Source organism: Tursiops truncatus, chromosome X, assembly GCF_011762595.2.
Source record: "Tursiops truncatus isolate mTurTru1 chromosome X, mTurTru1.mat.Y, whole genome shotgun sequence".
Classification (NCBI taxonomy): domain Eukaryota; kingdom Metazoa; phylum Chordata; class Mammalia; order Artiodactyla; family Delphinidae; genus Tursiops; species Tursiops truncatus.
Genome location: NC_047055.1, coordinates 3,865,770 through 3,892,732, shown reverse-complemented (window position 1 = coordinate 3,892,732; position 26,963 = coordinate 3,865,770). Strand labels below are relative to the sequence as shown.

The 26,963-nt window shown below is 46.1% G+C and overlaps 1 protein-coding gene across 7 annotated transcripts in view; it reads left to right on the top strand.

Moving 5' to 3' along the window:
* Positions 1-26,963, top strand: part of MTMR1 (myotubularin related protein 1) — a 106,938-nt gene that overhangs the window by 77,886 nt on the left and 2,089 nt on the right. For 6 of the 7 annotated variants that reach the window (XM_019939294.3, XM_073798768.1, XM_073798767.1 and 3 more), the window contains 5 exons: positions 1,422-1,607; positions 2,297-2,503; positions 13,117-13,209; positions 17,871-17,984; positions 21,655-21,831. In XM_019939294.3, coding sequence (XP_019794853.2) covers positions 1,422-1,607; positions 2,297-2,503; positions 13,117-13,209; positions 17,871-17,984; positions 21,655-21,831 — 777 coding nt within the window. The remainder of the gene's footprint in view (positions 1-1,421; positions 1,608-2,296; positions 2,504-13,116; positions 13,210-17,870; positions 17,985-21,654; positions 21,832-26,963) is intronic. The other variant, XM_073798769.1, reaches the window with a different exon arrangement.

The window sequence follows — 26,963 nt, the reverse complement described above, 5'->3', positions numbered from 1 at the left end:
TTCATGTGAATACCTGATTTTAGTTGTGCAGGAGTTGGAATTTCTGGACCAGATGGTAGTTCCATGTTTAACTTTTTGAGGAACCATCAGACTGTTTTCCACAGAGACTGTACAGTTTAAATTTCTACCAGCAATGTATTAGGGTTTCAATTTCTCTATATTCTCATAACAGATGTGTCTTGGATGTTGACTTCTGCAAAATATAAGCTAATTGTAGACCAGATTTTGTTATGAGATTACCAAGGGGTGAGCCATATCCCCCTTTTTTGTTACATTTGCATTTTATTTTACTTAAATTACTTAAATAAATCTCACTGTTTGGGATTTACAAATTGTTTTATATAGAAGTTTTGTGGTAGTACAACTTTATTTTTTAAAATATTTATTTATTTATTTATATTTTTGGCTGCGTTGGGTCTTCGTTGCAGCACACGGGCTTTCTCTAGTTGCGGTGAGTGGGGGCTACTCTTTGTTGCAGTGCGCGGGCTTCTCATTGTGGTGGCTGATCTTGTTGCAGAGCACGTGCTCTAAGCGCGTGGGCTTCAGTAGTCGTGGTGCGTGGGTTTCAGTATCTGTGGCACATGGCTCAGTAGTTGTGGCTCGTGGGCTCTAGAGCACAGGCTCAGTAGTTGTGGCAAACAGGCTTACTTGCTCCGCGGCATGTGGGATCTTCCCGGACCAGGGCTCAAACCCGTGTCCGCTGCATTGGCAGGTGGATTCTTAACCACTGCATCACCAGGGAAGTCCACAGTACAACTTTTTTATTCAGATATATGCTAGAACGTTTTAGAACCCAATTCGCCTTGTGTAAGATCCAGTTGTTAATCGTTTTCAAAACTGATGATGGGTGATGGAAGATTGTTGTGGGTTGAACTGTGTTTCCATTAAAAAAAAAATGTGTTGAAGCCCTAACTCCTGGCACCTGTGACTGTGGCCCTGATTTGAAATAGGGTCTTTGCAAATGTAATCAAGTTAAGACGAAGTCGTATGGAATTAGGATGGGTCCTAATCCAGTCTGACTGGTGTCCTTATAAGAAGAGATACAGACACAAGGAGAAGGCCATGTGAAGATGGGGCAGAGATTAACGTATCTATAAACCAGAAACACCTGGGGCCACCAGAAGCTGGAAGAGGCAAAGAAGGGTCCTCCCCAAGAGGGTTCTGAGGGAACACGGCCCTGCCAGTACCTTGATTTTGGACTTCCAGCCTCTAGAACTGCGAGAGGAGAAATTTTTGTCACTTTAAGCCACTCAAAGTGTGGTACTCTGTTCCAACAGCCACGGGAAACTCATACAAGGGTGTAGGAGGCTTATTATAAACAGATGAGTTTGTCGCTTCTTTAATGGTCTCTATCTGGTTAAAACTAGAAAGAACAGAAAAGTTAACTCAGATGAAGTGACATATATCTTTTGTTTTCACAGGCAAAGGGTGGGGGCTATGAAAGTGAAAGTGCATACCCAAACGCAGAACTCGTGTTCCTGGAGATCCACAACATTCACGTGATGAGAGAGTCGCTGCGAAAACTGAAGGAGATCGCGTACCCGGCCATCGAGGAGGCGCGGTGGCTGTCCAACGTGGACGGGACGCACTGGCTGGAGTACATTCGGGTACAGAGAGGGCCCATCCTTTACGTGCTTTCTGCTTAAGATTTCTCTGCAGCTGGGCCATAAAGCTATCTGTCTGTCTGTCTATCTGGATGGTTTCTTAGCATTGCAAATGAATGCATCTTTGCTGTGTACTTGGGCTTTCATAGTTTCCATGGGCAGCATCCAAACAGTGGTCTTTGTTGGGGGGGGCGGGTTGTGACATAACAGAAAGCAATAATGCTTGCCTCAGATCAGGTTTTTTGGTTTTTTTTTGGCGGTATGCGGGCCTCTCACCGTTGTGGCCTCCCCCGTTGCGGAGCACGGGCTCCGGACGTGCAGGCTCAGCGGCCGTGGCTCACAGGGCCCAGCCGCTCCGCGGCATGCGGGATCCTCCCGGACCGGGGCATGAACCCGCGTCCCCTGCATCGGCAGGCAGACTCTCAACCACTGCACCACCAGGGAAGCCCTCAGATCAGGGTTTTAAAGTACTTTGTGGCCCTTTGATAAAGGACCCTATTTACTACTGTAGTTTTTTTCTTAGTGTAAGTTTCTCTTTTTTCCCTCCAGATACTAATGTTTCCTAGTGATTCTTAAATTGATTGCATTCTTGTTTGGTTCATTGACCTGAACTTCCAGTGTTCTCCACAGAATTCTTTTTGCTGTAATAGAAATTAAATGTAGCCTGGTTTAATGTGCCTTCTTTTCTGAAGATGCTTCTTGCTGGGGCAGTAAGAATTGCTGATAAAATAGAATCTGGGAAAACCTCGGTGGTGGTGCACTGCAGCGACGGTTGGGACCGAACATCCCAGCTGACGTCTCTGGCCATGCTGATGTTGGACAGTTATTACCGCACCATTAAAGGATTCGAGGCTCTCATAGAAAAGGAGTGGATAAGCTTTGGACATAGGTTTGCACTGGTAAGTTGAGACAGTGAGGTGCACGCTTCATTATTTTGCTATATCATATGCATATTTGTATCACACATCACACACACACACACACACGAGACGGCTTTGTGCTCTGTGTGAGACCTGAATTGCCATAAGAGAATGCCATGGACCTCAGCATTGTATGTTCCTGGCAGGGCAATCTTTTTTTTTTTTCCACGTAGGTATGCCTTTATTTTTGTAAAGAATTAAGGTAAAATTCATGTAACATAGAATTAACCATCTTAAAGTATATAGTTCCACGGCATTTAGTGCATTCAGTGCTGTGCAACCACCATCTCTATCTAGTTCCAAAACATTTCATCACCCCCAAAAGGACACCCTGTACACATTAAGTAGTCACGCCTCATTTCCCTCTTCCCACCAGCCCCTGGAGACCACTAATGTGCTTTCCATCTCCCTGACACAAGTGGACTCACACAATATTTGTCTCGCTGCGACAGGCTTATTTCACTAAGCACAATGTTCTCAAGGTTTATGCATCTTATAGAACCTATCAAATTTTATCAGTAATTCCTTTTCATGGCTGAGTGGTATTCCATTGTGTGGATATACTGCATTTTGTTTATCCGTTCACCTGTTGGTGGACACTTGGGTTATTTCCATCTGTTGGTGATTGGGAATAATGCTGCTGTGAACATTGGTGTGCCAGATTTTGCCATACAAAGTACCATAAGACTGGGTGGCTTAAACAGCAGGAATTTATCGTCTCATCATTCTGGGGGCTGGAAGTCCAAGATCAAGGTTCTGACAGGGTTGCTTTCTCCTGATGGCTCTCTCCTTGGCTTGCAGACAGCTGCCTTCTTGCTGTGTCCTCACATGGCCTTTCCTCTGTGCGCACACATCCCTGGTGTCTCTCTGTGTCCAGACTTCCTCTTCTTATAAGAACATGAGTCAGACTGGAACAGCCTCATTTCAACTTAAGGCCTTTAAGGATGTGATTCTCTCCCAATGCACTCACATTCTGTGGTACTGAGGGTTAGGACTTCAACAGTGCTGGACACACAGTGGTGCTCAGTTACATGTATCCTCCAGTTTTAATCTTCTAGTGACCTTGCGAGGCAGATGCTACCATGGATAGATGGGGAAACTGAGTATGAGCTACCTGCCAAGGTCACCCAGCTATTGAGGGTACAGCCAACCTTCAGGCAGGGGTTTCAAGCCTGCAGTCACTCACCCACTGGGTCTGTCTACTATTCCTTCCCTCGAGTTTCTGTGGATGAGCTCCTACCTGAAGCCAATTTCTCTCCTTGCCCACCTGTCCCGTCATCCGGCTCATGGGTGGTTCCTGCCTCCATCTCCCCTCTCCCCTTGATCGTTTCCATTGACAGAAACGTGCTGTTACTTATCCCATCCTAAAACCCAACCCTCTTGACTGTACTTCCCCCTCCAGGTGTCACCCTGAACATCTGCTCCCCACTACAACAAATCTGCACAAAACTAGTCTGTTCTGGCTCTCACTGTTTCTCTCCTTCTGGTCTCTCTTGAACCCGCTTCAGCCAGGCTTCCTCCTCACGCCCCTGCACCTTCGCCCTGCCACTGCTCTTGTCACAGTCACCAATGGCTGCCACTCTGCCAAGTGCTTCTCCTATTTGGCCTGAGCATTTGATACTGGTCATTGCTCCCTTCTTCTGCAAACACTTTCTTCCCTTGGCTTCTAGGTGGCTGCAACCTTCTGAATTTCCTCCTACCTTCTGGTCCTCCCTCTCTCCCCAACTTCTTCTTTTTTTTTAAACACCTTTATTGGAGTATAATTGCTTACAATGGTGTGTTGGTTTCTGCTGTATCACAAAGTGATTCAGTTATACATATAAAAACATCCCCATGTCTCCTCCCTCTTGCACCTCCCTCCCTCCCTCCCACCCTACCTATCCCACCCCTCTAGGTGGTCACAAAACACCAAGCTGACCTCCCTGTGCTATGTGGCTGCTTCCCACTAGCTATCGATTTTACATTTGATAGTGCTTATAAGTCAATGCCACTCTCTCACTTCGTCCCAGCTTACCCTTCCCCCTCCTCGTGTCCTTAACTCCATTCTCTACCTCTGCGTCTTTATTCCTGTTCTGTCCTGAGGTTCTTCAGAAGCATTATTATTATCTTTAGATTCCATATATATGTGTTAGCATGCGGTATTTGTTTTTCTGACTTACTTCACTCTGTACAACAGACTCTAGGTCCATCCACCTCACTACAAATAACTCAATTTCACTTTTCATGGCTGAGTAATATTCCATTGAATATATGTGCCACATCTTCTTTATCCATTCATCTGTAGATGGACACTTCAGTTGCTTCCATGTCCTGGCTATTGTAAACAGTGCTGCAGTGAACATTGCGGTACATATCTCTTTTTGAATTATGGTTTTCTCAGGGTATATGCCCAGTAGTGGGATTGCTGGGTCGTAGCGTAGTTCCGTTTTTAGTTTTTTAAGGAAGCACCATACTGCTCTCTATAGTGGTTCTACCAATATACATTCCCACCAACAGTGCAAGAGGGTTCCCTTTCCTCCATACCCTCTCCAGCATTTATTGTTTCTAGATTTTTTGATGATGGCCATTCTGACCAGTGTGAGGTGATACCTCATTGTAGTTTTGATTTGCATTTCTCTGATGATTAGTGATCTTGAGCATCCTTTCACGTGTTTGTTGGCAATCTGTATATCTTCTTTGGAGAAATGTGTCGTTAGGTCTTTAGTCCATTTTTGGATTGGGTTGTTTGCATTTTTGCTACTGAGCTGCTTGTATATTTTGGAGATTAATCCTTTGTCAGTTGCTTCGTTTGCAAATAGTTTCTCCCATTCTGAGGGTTGTCTTTTGGTCTTGTTTATGGTCTCCTTTGCTGTGCAAAAGCTTTGAAGTTTCATTAGGTCCCATTTGTTTATTTTTGGTTTTATTTCCATTTGTCTAGGAGGTGGGTCAAAAAGGATCTTGCTGTGATTTATGTCATAGAGTGTTCTGCCTATGTTTTTCTCTAAGAGTTTGATAGTGTCTGGCCTTACATTTAGGTCTTTAATCCATTTTGAGCTTATTTTTGTGTATGGTGTTAGGAAGTGTTCTAATTTCATTTTTTTACATGTAGCTGTCTAGTTTTCCCAGCACCACTTATGGAAGAGGCTGTCTTTTCTCCACTGTATATTCTTGCTTCCTTTATCAAAGATAAGGTGACCATACATGCATGGGTTTATCTCTGGGCTTTCTATCCTGTTCCATTGATCTATATTTCTGTTTTTGTGCCAGTACCATATTATCTTGATTACTGTAGCTTTGTAGTATAGTCTGAAGTCAGGAAGCCTGATTCCTCCAGCTCCATTTTTCTTTCTCAAGGTTGCTTTGGCTATTCGGGGTCTTTTGTGTTTCCATATAAATTGTAAAATTTTTTGTTCTAGTTCTGTGAAAAATGCCGTTGGTAGGTTTTTTTTTTTTTTAAACAAATTTATTTATTTTATTTATTTATATTTGGCTGCACTGGGTCTTTGTTGCTGCTCACGGGCTTTCTCTAGTTGTGGTGAATGGGGGCTACTGTTGGTTGTGGTTCTCAGGCTTCTCATTGCGGTGGCTTCTCTTGTTGCAGAGCATGGGCTCTAGATGCATGGGCTTCAGTAGCTCTGGCTCACAGGCTCTAGAGTGCAGGCTCAGTAGTTGTGGCGTACAGGCTTAGTTGCTCCGCGGCATGTAGGATCTTCCCAGACCAGGGCTCAAACCCGTGTTCCCTGCATTGGCAGGCATATTCTTAACCGCTGTACCACCAGGGAAGCCCACATTGGTAATTTGATAGAGAGTGCATTGAACCTCAATCAAAGTAGATTGCTTTGGGGAGTATAATCAATTTCACAGTGTTGATTCTTCCAATCCAAGAACATGGAATATCTCTCCATCTGTTTGTATCGTCTTTAATTTCTTTCATCAGTGTCTTATCGTTTTCTGCATACAGGTCTTTTGTCTCCTTAGGTAGGTTTATTCCTAGGTATTTTATTCTTTTTGTTGCAGTAGTAAATGGGAGTGTTTCCTTAATTTCTCTTTCAGATTTTCATCATTAGTGTATAGGAATGCAAGAGATTTCTGTGCATTAATTTTGTATCCTGCTACTTTACCAAATTCATTGATTAGCTCTAGTAGTAGTCTGGTAGCATCTTTAGGATTCTTTATGTATAGTATCATGTCATCTGCAAACAGTGACAGTCTTACTTTTCTTTTCTGATTTGGATTCCATTTATTTCTTTTTCTTCTCTGATTGCTGTGGCTAAAACTTCCAAAAGTATGTTGAATAATAGTGGTGAGAGTGGGCAACCTTGTCTTGTTCCTGATCTTAGTGGAAATGCTTTCAGTTTTTCACCACTGAGGATGATGTTGGCTGTGGGTTTGTCATATATGGCCTTTATTATGTTGAGGTAAGTTCCTTCTGTGTCTACTTTCTGAAGAGGTTTTATCATACATGGGTGTTGAATTTTGTCGAAAGCTTTTTCTGCATCTGTTGAGATGATCATATGGTTTTTCTCCTTCAGTTTGTTAATATGGTGTATCACATTGATTGATTTGCATATATTGAAGAATCCTTGCATTCCTGGGATAAACCCCACTTGATCATGGTTTATGATCCTTTTAATGTGCTGTTGGATTCTGTTTGCTAGTATTTTGTTGAGGATTTTTGCATCTATGTTCATCAGTGATACTGGCCTGTAGTCTTCTTTTTTGTGATATCTTTGTCTGATTTTGGTATCAGGGTGATGGTGGCCTTGTAGAATGAGTTTGGATGTGTTCCTCCCTCTGCTATATTTTGGAAGAGTTTGAGAAGGATAAGTATTAGCTCTTCTCTAAATGTTTCACAGTATTCACCTGTGAAGCCATCTGGTCCTGGGCTTTTGTTTGTTGGAAGATTTTTAATCAGTTTCAATTTCAGTGCTTGTGATTGGTCTGTTTATATTTTCTGTTTCTTCCTGGTTCAGTCTGGAAAGGTTGTGCTTTTCTAAGAATTTTTCCATTTCTTCCAGTTTGTCCATTTTATTGGCATATAGTTGCTTGTAGTGATCTCTCATGATCCTTTGTATTTCTGCAGTGTCAGTTGTTACTTCTCCTTTTTCATTTCTAATTCTATTGATTTGAGTCTTCTCCCTTCTTTTCTTGATGAGTCTGGCTAGTGGTTTATCAATTTTGTTTATCTTCTCAAAGAACCAGCTTTTCGTTTTATTGATCTTTGCTATTGTTTCCTTCATTTCTTTTTTACTTATTTCTGATCTGATCTTTATGATTTCTTTCCTTCTGCTAACTTTGGGGTTTTTTTGTTCTTCTTTCTCTAATTGCTTTAGGTGTAAGGTTAGGTTGTTTATTCGAGATGTTTCCTGTTTCTTAAGGTAGCATTGTATTGCTATAAACTTCCCTCTTAGAACTTCTTTTGCGCATCCCATAGTTTTTGGGTTGTCGTGTCTCCATTATCATTTGTTTCTAGGTATTTTTTTATTTCCTCTTTGATTTCTTCAGTGATCACTTCGTTATTAAGGAGTGTATTGTTTAGTCTCCATGTGTTTGTATTTTTTACAGTTTTTTCCTGTAATCGTTATCTAGCTTTATAGCGTTGTGGTTGGAAAAGATACTTGATACGATTTCAGTTTTCTTAAATTTACCAAGGCTTGATTTGTGTCCCAAGATATGATCTATCCTGGAGAATGTTCTATGAGCACTTGAGAAGAAAGTGTATTCTGTTGTTTTTGGATGGAATGTGCTATAAATATCAATTAAGTCCATTTTGTTTAATATGTCATTTAAAGCTTGTGTTTCCTTATTTGTTTTCATTTTGGATGATCTGTCCATTGGTGAAAGTGGGGTGTTAAAGCCCTCTACTATTATTGTGTTATTGTCGATTTCCCCTTTTGTGGCTGTTAGCATTTGCCTTATGTATTGAGGTGCCCCTATGTTGGGTGCGTAACTATTTACAATTGTAATATCTTCTTCTTGGATTGATCCCTTGATCATTATGTAGCGTCCTTCTTTGTCTCTTGTAATAATCTTTATTTTAAAGTCTATTTTGTCTGATATGAGAATTGCTACTCCAGCTTTCTTTTGATTTCCATTTGCATGGAATATCTTTTTCCATCCCCTCACTTTCAGTCTGTATGTGTCCCTAGGTCTGAAGTGGGTCTTTTGTAGACAGCATATATATGGGTCTTGTTTTTGTATCCATTCAGCCAGTCTATGTCTTTTGGTGGGAACATTTAATCCATTTACATTTAAGGTAATTATCGATATGTATGTTCATGTTACCATTTCCTTAATTGTTTTGGGTTTGTTATTGTAGGCCTTTTCCTTCTCTTGTGTTTCCTGCCTAGAGAAATTCCTTTGGCATTCATTGTAAAGCTGGTTTGGTGGTGCTGAGTTCTCTTAGCTTTTGCTTGTCTGTAAAGGTTTTAATTTCTCCATCGAATCTGAATGAGATCCTTGCTGGGTAGAGTAGTCTTGGCTGCAGGTTTTTCCCTTTCATCACTTTAAATATGTCCTGCCACTCCCTTCTGGTTTGTAGAGTTTCTGCTGAAAGATCAGCTGTTAACCTTATGGGGATTCCCTTGAATGTTATTTGTTGCTTTTCCCTTGCTGCTTTTAATATTTTTTCTTTGTATTTAAGTTTTGATAGTTTGATTAATATGTTTCTTGGAGTGTTTCTCCTTGGATTTTTCCTGTTTGGGACCCTCTGCACTTCCTGGACTTGATTGACTATTTCCTTTCCCATGTTAGGGAAGTTTTCAACTATAATCTCCTCAAATATTTTCTCAGACCCTTTCTTTTTCTCTTCTTCTTCTGAGACCCCTATATTTCGAATGTTGGTACATTTAATATTGTCCTAGAGGTGTCTGAGACTGTCCTCAATTCTTCTCACTCTTTTTTCTTCATTCTGCTCTGCAGTAGTGATTTCCGCTATTTTATCTTCCAGGTCTCTTGTCTGTTCTTCTGCCTCATTAATTCTGCTATTGATTCCTTCTAGAGAATTTTTAATTTCATTTATAATGTTGTTCATCATTGTTTGTTTGCTCTTTAGTTCTTCTGGGTCCTTGTTAAACGTGTCTTATATTTTCTCCATTCTATTTTCAAGATTTGGGATCATCTTTACTATCATTATTCTGAATTCTTTTTCAGGTAGGGTGCCTATTTCCTCTTCATTTGTTAGGTCTGGTGGGTTTCTACCTTGCTCCTTCATCTGCTGTGTGTTTCTCTGTCTTCTCATTTTGTTTAACTTACTGTGTTTGGGGTCTCCTTTTGCAGGCTACAGGTTTGTAGTTCCCGTTGTTTCTGCTGTCTGCCCCCTGTGGCTAAGGTTGCTGCAGGGGCTTGTGTAGGCTTCCTGGTGGAGGGGACTGTGCCTGTGTTCTGGTGACTGGGGCTGGATCTTGTCTTTCTGGTGGGCAGGGTCATGTCCAGTAGTGTGTTTTGGGGTGTCTGTGAAGTTAGTATGACTTTAGGCCGCCTCTCTGCTAATGGGTGGGGTTGTGTTCCTCTCTTGCTAGTTGTTTGGCATGGGGTGTCCAGCACTGGAGCTTGCTGGCCATTGAGTGGAGCTGGGTCTTAGCGTTGAGACGGAGATCTCTGGGAGACCTCTCGCCGATTGATATTACGTGGGTCCAGGAGGTCTCTGGTGGTCCAGTGTCCTGAACTCGGCTCTCCCACCTCAGAGGCCCAGTCCTGACAGCCGGCCAGAACACCAAGACCCTGTCAGCCACACGGCTCAGAAGAAAAGGGAGAAAAAAAAGAAAGAAAGAAATTTAAAAGTTAAAAGAAACAAAATAAAATAATTATTAAAATAAAAAAAATTTTAAGTAATAAAAAAAAGAAGAGAGCAGCCAAACCAATAAACAAATCCACCAATGATATCAAGTGCTAAAAACTATACTAAGATAAACATAAAAATCAGGAACCAGTCAGTTGCATACAGTAAACCCCAAGTCTACAGTTGCTCCCAAAGTCCACTGCCTCACTTTTGCGATGATTCGTCATCTATTCATGTATTCCACAGATGCAGGGTGCATCAAGTTGACTGTGGGGATTTAATCCACTGCTCATGAGGCTTCACTCTCCCCAACTTCTTAATGTTGGGGTGCCCTAGGGCTCAGTCCTCACATGGTTTCTTTTCTTTTTGTATGCTTCATCCCTTACTGAGCTCAGCCAGTCCCATGATTTTAAATGCATGTATTTCAAATCTGTCATCCCCTCCCCATTGCCACTCCATCCCCCTTAGTTCAGGCCTGGCCAGCTCCCTCGGGACTATTATGGCAGTCTCCCTGTCTCCTTCCAACCCACTGTCCCCACTGTAGCAGATGGGGCATTCCATAAAGCAGATCTGGTGCCGGCTCTCCCCAGCACAAACCCCTCTGAGTGCCCACGGCCTACTGGGTTGTGGGCAGACTCCTCAGCGCCACGTTTGGGGCCCGTGGTGATCTGGCCCTGGCCCCCCTTTCCAACCTCGTCTCGCCTCTCTCGCCTTGCCTCAACCGTGCCCTGCTACTTATGGCGCCCCTGGTGGCCGCCACCAACCCCCACCCCCTGAGCCTCCCCACTGCTTCTCATGGAATCTATCCCTGGCCAGCCAGAAGCAAGTTCCTCCTGGTCCTTCAAGTTCTGTCTGAAGTAAGACCTCCTCCATGACCGTGACTCGTGACTTTCCCGCCTAGCTGCCTCCTCTAGACCATCCTGGGATGGCTGCTTGTTCCTTTGCAGCCCCACCATATGTGTCTCAGACTAGGAAGCCCCGGCGCACTTTATCGCCTCTGTTGTTTACAGGTCTTCTCCTGCGACTAAACCACAAGTGAATTATTCATTGAGCACAGATGCTGGGTCTCATGTATAGTGTACCCCAGGTTCCTAGCCAAGGGCCTAGCCTCCACTGGACCCCATGAAACCACCAGAAGTCCTGAGGGCTGGGTGGGGGACGCCTTGCACGCACCATAAGAGTTCAATGTGTCTCTATTAAAAGAAAGAATGAATCTTAAGTTGTAAACTGTCAGTGCAAAACTTCCCCTGGTGCCTTAAATACCGAGGAGTAGGTTCCACAAATTATTTTATATAGAAGTACAGAAGTAATGCAATGCATGCAGCCACTCTAGAAAACAGTATGGCAATGCCTCAAAAACTTAAAAATAGAACTACCATACGATCCAGCAATTCTGCTTCTGAGTATATACCCCCAAAACAGGGACTCAGACACTTACTTGCACACCCATGTTCATAGCAGCATGACTCACAGTAGCCCAAAGGTGGAAGTAACCCAGTGTCCATCAACAGGTGAATGGGTAAATAGACTGTGGTCTACCCATACAGTGGGATGTCATTCAGCTTCCAAAGGGAAGAAAATTCTGACACCTGCTACAACACGGATGAATTAAGAGGACGTTATGCTAAATGAAAGAAGCCAGTTGCAAAAGGACAAATAAACGGCACGATTCCACGTGTATGAAGTATCTAGAGCAGTCGAATCTGTAGAGACAAAGGAGGATGAGGGGGTCCAGGGGCTGGCGGAGGGGAGTAGGGAGTTCCTCTTTCAGTTTGGGAAGTTCTAGAGACGGATGCTGGCGATGCTCGCACAACAGTGTGAATGTACTTAATGCCGCTGAACTATGCACTTAAAATGGTTTTGCTGGTCAATTTGATATGTGTATTTCACTACAATTAAATTTTTTTTAAAAAAAGAAGGCAGTATACTGTTCCTTTGAGGGGTTCATGTTGACTTGAGCATTTATTTCTTTTGCTGTCTTTCTTGGTGGCGATTTCATAGGCCAGTATTTCTTGATCTTCCTGTGTGGTGATCGCCTTGTATCTTCATAACTTTCCTTTTCATCCTTTTGCTTAGGCATCAAATTACTCGAAGTTTTTGTTAGAATGCTCACTCGTGAGCTGTTTTTAACTTGACATTTTCAGTGTTTTTGTCAGTCCTGTTTATGTGTTTGAAATTATCTTTTACCTTTTAATGTGAATCTATTAACATCTTGTAAAATATCAAAAGGTATGATATACAATACTGGATATCAGTTATGTCTTAAAACTGGAAGAAAACCTGGAGATACAATCCCGAACTGCCTTGAAGACTCCCCATTACCATTTCAACAGTGAGGCTTTGAGGTTCTCTGAGTCATGCAGAATTGGCTAAAACTTGTGGACTGTTAATTGTTGTTTTGATTCTCAGACTTCCTGACATTTCTGAAAAATGGGGGAAAAAAACTACACTTGTGGAGAAAACGGCAGTCGTCATGTGCTTTGTGAGCTGCTAATTGCTGGTCCCACATTGACACCAAGCACTTGGCGTGGTGGCTGGGGTGGACTGAAAGGTCGGCTGGCCTTTTGCTTATGACTTCTCCATCTCCACTACACTAAAGGGCACTTATAAAGCAATCAACGTGTAAAAACAGGACGCTGAAATTTTGTTTCCTAAGAGTAATGGCAGTCGGTTCAACGCAATGAACGTTTTTGAGTGCCTTTTATGTGCCTGGAATTCTGTTAGGCCTTGGGACATATAAATGAGACATGCTTCTTGCCACCAGGCAATTTAAAGTGACTTTTGAGAGGACCATGGCATACATTAAAATGTTTAACCTCTTGATTGTTTTCAGCGAGTGGGCCATGGCAATGACAACCATGCAGATGCTGACCGATCCCCTATATTTCTTCAGTTTATTGACTGTGTTTGGCAAATGACAAGACAGGTGAGAGATTTCAAGTCTATTTCTGACCTTTATAGTCTGATCTAAGCATATCTTAAAGTTGAAGACAAACTTCAATTTCAGGTTCGTTCAAAGTGAAGATGTGTGTGTGTTAAATATGACCCCTTCTGTTATTTAACTCAGTTTGATTCTAATTACTTAGAAATATAAGCAGAAAATTGGAAACAACCAACTTCACACCTAAAGGTGCTTTTCTCCTGCAAGCAGTTTTTGTCCGTCATGCTGTCCGGCAGCTGTGCAAACCCTGCCCCTCAGTCCTTCTCTTTCTTTCACTTGCCCTCTCTCTGTCAGGGTAAGCACACACAGCCCGCTGCTGGGCAGGTACTGGAAGATTCCCAGGAGTTAGAAATGGGGATGTGACTGAACAAAGGGGGTGGAGACCAGGGAATCCAGGACCCTCTACGCCCCGCCCCAGGCCACAGCCCCTCCCACCCCAAGGTGAGGAGGAAAAGGACTGTCCCAGGAACGGTGGCAGATACGAAGCTGCTGAGCGTCTTGTCATTTCTTACCCGGCAGTGCGTGGGGCCCTGGTAAGCCAGGTGGCCACGCAGGGGTCTCCCTTCCCTAAGCCAGTCGGCCCGATGGTCAGCAGGCCAGAAGGCATGTGCTGTTTCTTCCCTCATCTCCAGCGTCGAAACCCAAGTTTGGGGTCTTACCCTCACGATAGGACATTGTGCCATGCAAATGGACCTGGAATCAGAGCCAGAGAACAAGCCAGAGTGCCGGAGACAGCCAGAGGGACCAGAGACAGGAGGGAAACCAAAATAGAGGCAGAGATACAGTGAGAGGGACAGAGGCGAGGGAGAGGCAGAAAGAGCAAGCAAAATGCAGAGCCCTTTCCAAAGTGCCTGCTTGGGTGGGACTATGGGGAAGAGAGGATAGAAAAGCATGGCCTGGGCCCTCTCCTTCCTGTTGACCTGGAGGTCTGGCCTTGACTGCCTCGGGCACACGAAGGGGACCATATCATGTTAAAGATGCGCCTGCTTGGGCCCTGCCCCTGGACACCCTTCTTCCTGTGGGCCTGGGGAGAGGCCCAGGTGTGTGTAGTTCTTAAAAGCTCCCCAGGTGGTTCTGATATGAAAATGAGTTACAGGACAAGTGATCCAGACAAGTGGTTCCCAGTGCAGTCCTGGGGCCAGTAGCCTCAGCCTCCCTGGAACTGAGAGATGCAGGTTCCCAGGCCCCGCCCCAGACCTGCTGACCCTGGATGGGGGGCAGCACTCTGTTTCACAAGCCCTCCAGGGATTCTGCTCTACTGGGGTGCTGCTTAAACTTGACTGTGCACACAGATACCCTGGGGATCTTGTCAAAATGCAGTTCTGATTCACGGGTCTGGGGCAGAGCCTGAGAGTCTGCATTTCTAACAAGCTCCCAGGCTGTGCTACTGGTCCACAGATCACACTGGAGTAGGAAGGATCATGAGAGAATAGATAGATATGCCTTCAGAAATTAGAAAATAATTGGGCTGGCGTGGGGTTCTAAGCAGCCGAAGTACATTTCACAGAGTCCTCAGGCCCTCCCTTAGAACCTCCTCGCACTTTTAGACCCAGCTTCCCCAAGCTGATTGGCTCTTGCATCATCTGAGTGCGCAGTTCCCGGCTGATTCAAAGCAGCCAGTTAGGTAGAGGGGTGGGGGTAGAGGAGGGGTGGTCTCAGCGGCGGGCACCCGATGGTATGAGTAACAGGGAACAGCAAACACATACTCAAAAGGCACGGACACCGGCCTCAAGTCTTACTGTTTTGTAGTGCCATGTACTCGCAATTTGTATTGATTCCAAGCCAGTAACAAAATTAAAAGATGGTTACATTCAGGTTAAGGCAGGAAGGTATGAAATACGTTTCAGAAAAGTTACATAAAAAGGCTGAACACAGAAAATAATTCTGATGCTTCTGAAGGGATAAGCACCATTTTTGTGGATGTGAAGTAGCTTATTCCTCCCAACTGCCTAAAGTGCGTGTGTGCGTGCGTGCGTGCGTGTGTCTGTGTGTGTGCGTGTGTGTGTGTAACATCTTCAAACTGACTTCCATTCTTCATATTGCTTAGTGTCTATTTTCATGTCTAATTTATATAATTTTTGTAATGTTTGATTTTTAAGAAAGAAAATGAGGGGTTTGGGTTAGGTTTCAGATGCTTCTTACAAGCTTTAAGATTCTGTCCGTAAAATGTGTATAATTAATTTCTTTTAAAATACCATTGTTAATGCATTAGGAGACACACCAGTAATCAGTCTAACTATGAATTAAGTTACAAGTGAATGAGATATGTAGCTTGTCAGAAAAGATGCAGTAATGTGACAAGATTAACTTATTTTTAGGTTTCCTACTGCTAAATCAAATAAGCTAAGTCAGTGTAACGTTGTTAGACATCTCAATGAAATGAACTAGTCTGTGTGCACAAATTGATATCAAAGGAACTGAGGGAAAAAGTCATTGAAGGACTCCAGAGAAGAGTCTCAAAGACATTCTGCAATAACCCCAGTTTAAACAGACTTTTTACCCTTTTGGATCGGTTTAATAGTTGATGTTTTTGTCCAGGTGCAGAATTTCATTATGGATTTCTATGGGGTTTTTGAGACCACACTTTTTAAAGTGTATGGTATAGTTTCCAGGAGAAAAGGCTAAAAGAAACTGTGAATCACAGAGGCTTAATCTTGTATTTGTATCTAGCAGTTGCTACTTCCTCTGATGAAATGTTTCCTGAACTGAGTTTAACACCACAATGCCCTTCGGATGCGAATAGCAGTCCTGACCTAACATGAATAGATGGAGCCTTTCGGGTGCCAACCGGCTTGGGCTGAGCCCCGCCCACCCTGACCTCCCATACCTGCTACCCACTTGGCCGGAGTAAGGCCTGTAGTCAGTGGCAATGCCCCCCTCCACGGCCCGCCCAACCAAGCTCGCAGATCCAGAATGCGGGCTCAGGGTTAGGACTAAAGACTCATGACTTCAAAAATATGTCAATAGAAGCTTTGCTGTCCTGTTGATAAATGTATATTTTTAAACATTTGAAAATGAAATACAGACCTTCCATTTCTATCCTTGATTTAATTGCTTCAGTATATATGTAACTGTTATATTTTTGCTTAAAATTCATAAATTTCTTGGTGCCAATAACTTATAAATAGAGCATGACTAAGCTGCCTAGAAAAATACTAGAAAAAATTGACATAATGTACTTGGCCAGATTTAGTTGATTTAGTTCATCATTGATTTGGTTCATCATTGATTTAGTTCATCTAAGAACAAGATTAAAAAAAAAGTTATGTGTTTCTCTGAGAGCAGTCCTTAAGGTAGACAGAGGCAAATCTTAATCTAGGGCCGCTGAGCAGAATTCCTTAGGTTGGCTAATGTCACAGCCTGGTGAGGAAAATAACAATTTCAGATGGAGTTTGGACAGTCCTGCATTGACCATTGTTTCGAATTGAGAAGCTTGTCTCTGGTCTAGTAAAGTAATAAAGATAAGCTTAAAAAATAAACTTTCCATCAGTGACTCTGGTTGTCACTCTAGAGATGACAGAATTAGTTGTGACAGTCTGCAAACATCTCTGATTAGGGAATAGATCTTTAAAGTACACTGATGCACAAAAATATGATGGGTAATTCTATTTGGTTTTGTTCTAATTGCCTTTGCTTCATTGAATAGGTGATGAATATTTCACTATGTTTTTACATTAGAATTCTGGTACATGGTAGGCTCCCAGTACATGCCTGCTGCTAGGATCATTATCATCATTTCCAGATCGTCTCTATCATGGCTACTAAATGTCAGCTACTGGCTAGAAACTCACGGCAGTGGTAATTCTTTGCTGGAATTCTGCTAGCCCCATTAAGAATTACCTGAAACAGCAATTGAGAGGATCATGTGGTTTTCCTCCTTATTCTGTTAATATAGCGAATTACAATAATAGTTTTTTTTTGTTTTTGGTAACCTTGATCTTCAAATCTTAAAGCAGCCTTGCATTCCCGAGACAAACCCCACTTGGCCATGTGGTGTTGCCCCTTTTACATTGTATATTGCCAGGTTCAGTGTGCTTACATATTGGTAAGAATCTGGGGATGTATGTCCATGGAGTTGTCTCTGTGGGAAGGCTTTTAATTTCGAGTTGTTTGTTTAATAGAAAAGGACTTTCTATTTCTTCTTCAGTCACTTACCTGGGAATCCCCCTCCCTTCTCTGTGACTCAGAATGTGCTTCCACAAGGGAAGCTGGGACAATAGTAGGACTTGTCTCATTGGTTTCCATTCTGAGCTGGGGCGGGGTGTGGTTATCACAGTCCTGTGCTCCGGGCTGTTGCCAGTGTCTACAAACAGCTGGGTCATATATTTTGTCCAGCTCTCTAGTTGTTTCTGGCACAAGGATGAATGCAGGCTGTTCTGTCATCGTGGCGAGAAGTGGAAGCTCCATAAGCTTTCTTAGGCACTGAAAAGTACAACAGTTTTTGTTGCTTCAGGTTGTTTCTCAGCCAGATCTATAAGCTTGGCCTGGAACCTGGAGACAATTAAGTTCTACATGGCCTCAGTTTTCCTTTTAATCTTTGACTATATTCCAAGTTGTAGCTTAGCTGTCTTTCACAAAAAACTTAGTACCAATTTGTTTTAGAAATTGAACTTTAAAACTAAACCTTATTTCTCTCTCCATTTAAGTTTCCTTCAGCATTCGAGTTTAATGAACTATTCTTGATTACAATTTTGGATCACCTTTATAGCTGTCTCTTTGGGACTTTCTTGTGCAACTGTGAACAGCAGCGACTGAAAGAGGTAAGTGTATTATATCCTCTGGCTTTCCTGATTGCTCGAGTGCCTTTCCCATTAAGTGCCACTGCAGAAGGGGGACTGAAATGGAGAGGGGACTTGGGTCTCACCCTGCTGCTGTCTGTAAATGGAGGGGTTGCACGAAATGCCCTCCCAGCGTTCACCAGCCCCAGCGCATGTGTCTAATCTTCCCGCTGAGTTGACGAAAGCCCCTTCCTTTACGGGTGCGGGGGCCCAGGGAGCCCACAGCTCCCTGAGGTCTCTAGTGTCAGGACTAGACTCTGGACCCCCTAATCTCCAAATGCTATGATGCTGCTCGTCTTTCTCTGTGCTCTTGGGCAGAAGGGTACTGGGAGACCATGGACAAGGAAGTCTGTAGATGAGCCCAAACCTCTCCTGAGGTAGCAAGCTCAACTTTGTTTCCATCAAGCTGATAAAGGAGCAGTTACCAAGCTTCTCTGTTAGATTTACCTCTTCCTTTTCTCCTCACTTTGGGATAAAAGACAGAAATGATCAAAAGTGAGGAAGCATTGGGAGAAGGCAGCTTAAAGAGTGTCCTCTGGTTCACAGAAAAGGACTTCTGCCTGCGGGTTTAGTGTGCTAGAACATTCGAGAACTTAGGAGAAAACGGCAGGCCCCCAGAGCCCGCCTCCCTCTCTCTCAGCGCACAGCTGACCACTCCCTCACCCTATGCCCTCTCTGGTTCTCCCCCACCTCGCTGGCCTTCCCTGCTCCGTCTGTTTCCTTTTAACCCATCTCTAAACTTGGAGTCGCCCGGGCCCAGGTCCTCTTCTTGTTCTCTCTCCAGGTAGCTTCATCTGTCTTGGGGATCCAAATGCTGTTTTCCTCTTCCTCCCTCACCCTTTTGCATCCCACTCAGTGGCACCTCTGCCCATCTAGATGCTAAGGCCACATACATAGGGGCCATCTTCAATCCCTCCCTCGCCCTCACCTCAGCTGCCACGTTCAGTCCCTCAGTGAGTACTGCCAGCCCTGTCCCAGGATGGATTTGCGATCTGGCCACCCCTCACTACTCCACCACGACAAGCCTAGTTGAAGCCTACCCAGCCCGCAGTCTTGCATCTGGAACTAAGGCAGCTGCCCAGAAATGAGCATTTCTGACCTCCAGTGAATCCAAGCATAGCGACCAGGGCAGCGCTCCCAAACTTCAGACTGGTCACGTGCCTCTCCTCTGCTTGAAACCTCCCTGTGGCTTCCCACTGTGATCAGGGTGAAGTCCACATTCCTGAGGGCCCAGTGTGATGGGGCCCTGTTAACCTCCTAATGAAGAAAAAGAATTTAAATGAGTGAATTTTATGGTATGTGACTTATCTCAATAAAGCTGTTTTTAAAGAAAATGTCAGCAGAACAATATGGTTCATATGTAGAATTTAAATCCTTATGGTCTTATCTTTTTTTTTAAATCAAAATGTACTCGAAAAAATCAGCTCTCTTGAGATATAATTTACATACCATACAATTAACCCTTTTAAAGTGGACTGTTCAGTGGTTTTTAGTATATTCAGGGTGCAACCATCCCCACCATCTAATTTCATAAAATTCTCTCACCCCAGAAAGAAATCCCATACCCGTTAGCAGTCACTCCCGATTCCTCCCTCTGCCCAGCCCCCGGCAACCACTAATCTACTTTCCGTCTCTATGAACTCACCTCTTCTGGACATTTTGTATAAATAGAATCATACAGTATTTGTCCTCTTGTGTCTGGCTGATTTCACTAAGCATACTGTTTTCAAGGCTCATCCATGTTTGGCATATACCAGTGTGTCGTTCCTTTTTCATGACTGAATAATATTCCATTGTATGGACAGACCATAATTTGTTTATCCAGTCATCAGCAGATGGACATTTGGGTTGTTTCTACTTTGGGCTCTTATGAATACTGCTGCTATGAACATTCATGTTCAAGGTTTTGTGAGGACATATGCTTTCACTTCTCTTGGGGAGACACCTAGGAGTCGAATTGCTGGGTTCATATGGTAGCTCTATGTTTAACCCTTTGAGGAACCACCAGACTGTTTTCCAAAGCAGTTGCAACATTTAACATTTTTACCAGCAATGTCTTAGGGTCCCATTTTCTTCACATCTTTGTAGACACTTGTTATTGTTTATCTTTTTGATTCTAGCCATCCCAGTTGGGTGTGAAGTGGTATTTCATTGTGATTTTTGTGTGCATTTCTCTGATGACTAATGATGCTGAGCGTCTCTTCAGGTGCTTATTGGCCAACTGTATATGTCTGTGGACAAATGTTGATTCAGATCCTTTGCCCATTTTTATTTGGGTTATCTTGTTATTATTGAGTGAAAGAGTTCCTTATGTATTCTTTACATACATAAGTCCCTTATCAGATACGATTTGCAAATATTTTCTTCCATTCTGTGCACTGTATTTTCACTTCTTTGATGGTGTCATTTGAAACACACGTCTTTAATTTTGATGAAGTCCAAGTTATCTGGTTTTTTTTTGTTCTTATTGTTGCTTGTGCTTTTGTTGTCATGTCTAAGAAACCATTGCCTAACTCAAGGTCATGAAAGTTTAAGCCTATGTTTTCTTCTAAGAGTTTAGCTCTTATGTTTAGGCCTGTTGTCCATTTTGAGCTACTTTTTGTATGTGGTGTGAGGTAACGGTTCACCTTCATTTTTTTGCACGTGGTTATCTAGTTGTCTCAGCATTGTTTGTTGAAAACATTCTTTCTCCCATTGAGTTTTCTTGGCATCCTTGTTGAAAATCAGTTGACCATAAATGTGAAGGTTCATTTCTGTACTCTCTATTCTATTTCATTGATGTGTATGTCTATGTCTGTCCATCCTATGCCAGTACCACCTGTATTGATTACTGCAACTTTGTAGTTAAGTCTTGAAATTGGGAAGTGTGAGACTTCCAAATTTGTTCTTTTTTCCCAAGATTATTTTGGCTATTTGGGGTCCCTTGAATTATTGCTGGTGTTTCTCTTGTAAATATAAAATATGAAGAGATCCTAATCTCTTGTGTCTAGATAACTTGGGGAGAAGTCAGCTGGCTTGGGAGCAGCAGAATGGTGGAAAACACTCCTGGCCTCACTGTTTTCTCACTTTGGCTTTGTACTTGATCCACGTTTAATGTCGATCTGCCCCATCATGCCTGTGGGTTTGGGTGCCTGCATTCCGATGAGCAATGCAAAGTTACAGTGTACTGTAAAATTGGGAGGTGGGGATCTATAATTTAATGATATATTCTCTATATAAGGCTTCTTCAGCCTGCCACCCCACAGGTTTTCCCCCAGATAGCCATGATTTTCCAGTGAAAGGAATCTTATCTGTAAATTCTACCTATGGTCCTTAATATTAAGGGTCACACAAGCAACGTGCAAAAAAGAATAAAAAATGTATTTGTTAAATATGGGCCCCATCATCCTGGGATTGTCAGAAGGTTCTCATTCTGCCTTCAAACAGACACAGTCGCCAGATGTCATCTAACTCAGCAGTACGTTTTTCTAGGACAGTAACTAGTTTGTTTTTGGGTCATGTGTGCAGAGGGATGGGGTGGGACTTAGTAAATGTTCCTGGTTTTTATCAGTTGAACCCCCTTCATTATTCAAGTCCTTTTCTCCACGTGGTACAAATTCTTGAGGCTATGAAGTTGAATTTATTTCAATGTGTTCCTTTTTTTGTTTTTCAGGATGTGTATACAAAGACTATATCTCTATGGTCTTATACCAATAGCCAGCTGGATGAGTTTTCTAATCCCTTCTTTGTGAATTATGAAAACCACGTCCTATATCCTGTTACTAGTCTGAGTCATTTGGAATTATGGGTAAACTATTACGTGCGATGGAATCCACGAATGAGGCCTCAGGTATCTTTTTGTTTTTCTTTTCAAAAAAAGCATATCTTTCTGCCCAAGGAGGGATGGTGGTGTAGAAGTAAGTGAAGGTACACAGCTGATGAAGTGTTGTAAATTACTGCATTTGTCAGTCCTTCCGATGACTCGACTCGGTCACAGCTTATAGACTCTGGTAGCACAACAGAAAGAGGGCACGTGCCGAGTCACAGCGCACGTACCCCCTTGAGGAAGGGGTCGTTTCCCCCTCCCTTTTCACTGTAACGTCTCCTGAGATTGAAAAAATATTACAGAACAGTGCACAGCAGGGCCAGGCAACCGGCTGTGGTCGCCCTTGGTGTTCAGTGGCTGAGCTCTTCCAGCTGGGTGGCCGGGACATGGTGGGTGTGGTTGAGAACCAGGCAGCCAGCCCTCACCTCCACGGGCACGTGGCTTTCTACTGAGGGTTCTGGGCTTTTTTTTTTTTTTTAAGTTGAATTGTCTTCGGGTTTACTGGCCGTGCACCAGGAGCACGTCTCCAGGGCCCAGTTTGACCTCATCACTTCTGTTGGCCCCGGATGTGCAGATACGTCTTTCCTCTCTGCCCGCCTCCTGCCTGATCCCTCCCTCTTGCTCTGCACCTTCAGAGCCTCTCCAGGCATGTTTCATCTGTCTCCTCCTGCTTGGGCAGCCGTGACAAAGTCCCACAGACTGGGTGGGTCCAACAACAGAAGTGTATTGTCCCCCAGTTCTGGAGCCCGGAAGTCCAAAATCAGGGTGTCTCAGGGTTGGTTCCTTCTGGGAGCCGTGAGGGCAGGATCCGTTCCAGGCCTCTTTCCTTGGCTTGTAGACGGCCATCTGCTCCCTGTGCCTTTTCACATCATCTTCCCTCTATGTGTATCTGTGTCCAGATTTCCCCTTTTCATAGGGACACCAGTCATACTGGATTAGGGCCACCCTACTGACCTCATTTTAACTTCATTACCTCTGTAAAGACTCTCTCTGCAAATAAGGTCACATTCTTTGGTACTGAGGGGTGGGATTTCAACTTATGAATTTAGGAGGGACACCTGTAATAGTCCCCAAGCCCCACTAACCACGGGGAGGACTGAACTGTTCATGTCCCTCTCAGTTGCGTGGCATGTGAACGTTGACAAGGCCGTCACTTCACTAACCTTCCCTCCATGCTAGAAATTCGCTTGCTGTAGCCTTGGCTTCGGGCTCCGTCCTGACAGTGCAGCCTGCCGCCTGGGGCACCACTTCCTACTTGTGCGCGGCTCACCACTCCCCTCTCCTCGCCTCGCCACTCGCCTCCTCTTTCCCTTACTCTGCTTCCTTGCTCCATGCACCAGTTCCACGAAGCTTCAGCTATGGAAGCCCTTTTGTCCTCTAACCCTCTGAGTTGGCTGCGCTGCCCTGGAGACCTGAGGACTGTTCTCCAGAAGGCCACTATCAGGGCCTGTTCAGCACAGTACTTGTTCTTCTCCCGGAGCAGCCCCTGAACCGGGCCTCCCGTCGCCCCCCACCTATGCCCGTCTCCTGGCCTGCGATGGATGCCACATCCCGCCAGGGGCCCCTCAAACCCTCTGACCTCAGAATGCCTTCCCTGCCCTCGGCCTCACACCATGCCAACAGGGGATGCTCAGAGAACCTTTTCTTAGGAAACCTTCCTTGACCTGACCCGCCCCCGCACTTACTCTGAGGGCCCTTCTGTCACCACATATGAGGCAAATGTCTAACGCGGGCATGGGGCCACTAGCTACTTCCCGTGTTGAAGTGGCCAGGGCAGCGGGCACGGCCACACCGGCGCAGACATGCTGGGCGCCAGCAGGGCCAGAGCACGTTTCTACCTACCGAACACCAGGGTTCTGGATGTAATGTGTGTTTTGAGTCGCAAAAATGCCAACTTTTAGGAGTTGTAAAATGTTCCCTTTATTGAACAACATCGGAAGTTGAGGCACAGTCTCAGCTCTTTTCCCATGAAACCAAACAAACAGTATACAGTTAGGCAACTTCTTTGGTCAGTGGTCAGTATTCAAAATACAGGTTTTCAGTTTCGTGGCCAGTAAGCCATCAGTCACCAACTTCAGGCGTCCTGTGCTCACGCCTGTGCCAACGAGCACCCCTCCTGTTAGTTCCATGGCATCTGGACAGTTAAGAATCGGCCGTGGCCTTCAAAAGGCCACCTCACAAGCATGGTCCCCAAACCTGTCCCCTTCCCTCTTGTAACCCACGTGTCTTGCCTTGTGACTCTGGAGTCGTGTAGCCAAAGTCAGTCCTGCGACGGCCCCTTTGGCGCCTGGCGGCCTCCTGTCACCCGCCCCGCCCCCGCCCCCGGCCTCTGGGTCTGTCATCTCAGCTCCCGGATTCCCTTCTCCAGGCCACAGGGACAAGGTGGTGTTCCTCACCTTTTCCCTCTCCTCTTAGATGTGGCATTCTGCAAGGCTGGCCCCTGACACAAGCGCTGTGATGAGATTGAATCACCCCCAGGCGAGCTCCCAGAGCGGTGCTCTGCGCTGACCCGGTGCCCTGACCCGGCTCGTGGTCCTAGGCTGCCAAATCCAGGGCCCCTGGAGCGCTGCTTTCCAGTCTTGAGTCACTTAGGCACCCAAGCCTCTGGCAGCTTCTTCCTACGTGTTGTGTTGTTAGAAATACACCAGGGCTGAGGTCTCCTGCCGCCCCGCCCCCCTCACCCGCCTGGCTCCCTCTGCTGGCGCTACCAGCCTGGCCCTGTGCTGGTCACGAACTTGGTGAGGACAGGCCCCAACTCCTTCTTCAAGCCTGCATGCTGCACGCTCCTCTGTTCTCGAAAGCACGCGAATTCGTACTCACCCGAGCACACTCAGCTCAGGACGATCGTGAGAAGCGCAGGCATCGCTGCTCCGGGATGAGGCTGGCGGGGGCGCCCCGGCCAGGGCCAGACCCCGACCCTGGCGGTGAGGCAGTGCCCGCTGCGGGGAAGGTCCCCAGCCTCCTGAGACCTCGCGGGGGTGCGAGTGGCAAATGGATCCCTACAGAGCCCGGCACAGTGCTTGGAGGGCGGTCAGGGGGTGGTCTAGCTCTGTGCGTCCCCCCTGCATCTTCAAGTGAGGCCTTGATTGCAGGGGCTGTGGGCCACCGCAGCGTTGCAGGAAGCTCACGGTAGCAGCGCAGCACAGGCACGGGGAGGGCAGCAGCGGGGCCTGGCCAGGGGATCACCATGAAGGCTGGTGTCCAGTGATGGGGCAGAGAGCCGGGCTGGCCAGAGCAGAGGCGGGGGGCAGAAAAGAAAAGCAGGGGCACAAGGTGGCTGGCCTCTTTGAGGAGGAGCAGCTAGGATAGCTGCCTGGAGGGGGCCGCCTGCACCGCCATCAGAGGATGGCTGTGTGGGACTCTTGTGGCGTTCTGTGTCACACATGCTAGCGCTGGGCGACTGGCCCCGAGATGGGCATTTTCTCAAACAAGCATGCCTTTGGTCTATTGTAAATGAAGATAACGTGTGAGAAAAGATAACGAAGGCTGCGTGGAGACTAAGATGAGAGTCTCGGGCCTGGGTGGGTGTGAAGTCGCGTGTTACCCGCGTGGCTCGCCTCTCTCTGACCCCAGGGCCTGGCTGTTAGTAATGGTAGCTTGATCGCAAAGCGACTGGAATCAAGTCCCACAAAACAAGAAAATACCCAGTAGGTCCAAGGCTAAGAGGGGAGCTGTTCTCCACCTCCCAGCGGCCTCTGGAATCAGCAACAAACAAGGCAGCTTCCCTTGTTCTGGGGGCCTTTGCCATCGGACTCCCACACTGCCACCTTCTCTCTCCTTCCTGGGGCCAAAGTCAGGAGTGTGTTCTGAGCCGCTTCTGTGTGGGTTACCGAGCACCCTCGTTTGTTGCAGACACCTGGCTGCCTCCCCCGCCGCCCCTGCCTTGTCTGACTCTGTCGTCCCTGTCCCTCTGTCCCTCATCCCTCGCATGTGCTCACCTCTCTGGTCACTCACTCTCAGGTCTCGTCTCTCTCTCACCTGTCTCCTACCTTCCCTCTTTGTGCACTGGGGTGGTCACCACTGGCACCCCTGATGGGACGGCTCCCAGACTTCGTGGGGAGGTCATGATGAAACACGCAGGCGTGGCAGGAGTGCAGCGTCTCCAAAAGTCCCCCGCCCAGAGCAAGTGCCCTTCCAGCCAGTCCCTGTAGGATGAAGCCCAGTCTGTGAGTGAAAAGGGTCGGGTGATAGTGCCCCAGGCAGAAGGGACAGCACATGTGTGGCATCTTCCAAAACCTGGAATGTTCGGGAATGCAGGAGGGGAGAAGAGGCAGGACTTGGAGAGGGGTGAGCAGGGGAGGCAGGACTTGGTGAGGGGTGACCAGGGGAGGCAGGCTGGGGTTAGACCACACAGGGCCTTGAAGCCAAGGTCAGGATCTTACCTTCAGGCTGGCGGGAAGAAGCCACTGGAGGCTGTTCAGTGGCGTCTCGGAGCCTGGCTGGGGCTCAGGACCCAGGCTGGTGGCTGCTGTGCAGAAGCTGGACCGGGGCCAAGGGGAAGCAGGGGGAGCTCCCCAGACCCCACCCCATACCCCCTTCGCCCCTCAGGTGGCGACTTCCCTCCCCCATCTGCTTCGCTCCACGAGGGCAATGCCAGGTCTGGGCTGTCTGGGCTGCGGCAGGTGCCCAGGGCAGCTTGTGAGCTGAGCACGGGAGGGAGTGGGTGCTGTGGCCAGAAGAGTCAGGCTGGGAGGCCCCACGGCCCGGGAGCACCCTTCGCATCTCTCTGCTCCGCGCATCGACGGGTGCAGGAATCGGCTGAGGCGGGGGGCGGCGCTGGCGTGGCCGGCAGAGGCTTTGTGAACAGGGATGGGAGCCAGTGGCCCGGGCCCCTCCCCCCGCACTGCCCCCTCCAGGGCCTTCTGCCTGCGCCCATCCTGGCTGATGAAGACACGTGGCTGCCAGGTGCTGGAAGTGCCGGTTTAACAGAAGGGTTTTCAGTTAGCAGCGTGACGTACGGAGATTTAGAAATGGAGGTGCAGGGGGTGTGCGGGGCCATGGCCATCGATGCTGCTGGGTGGTGGCCTCAGTCGAGGCGCGCGTTGGGAGCACCCGCTGGGGAGGATGGCCAGGCCACGGCTCGCGGGGAGGGGCCCCTGTGCCCGCGGCGGTGAGGGCGAGGGGCGGGAGGCAGGGACCAGGCTGGGGAGCGGCGG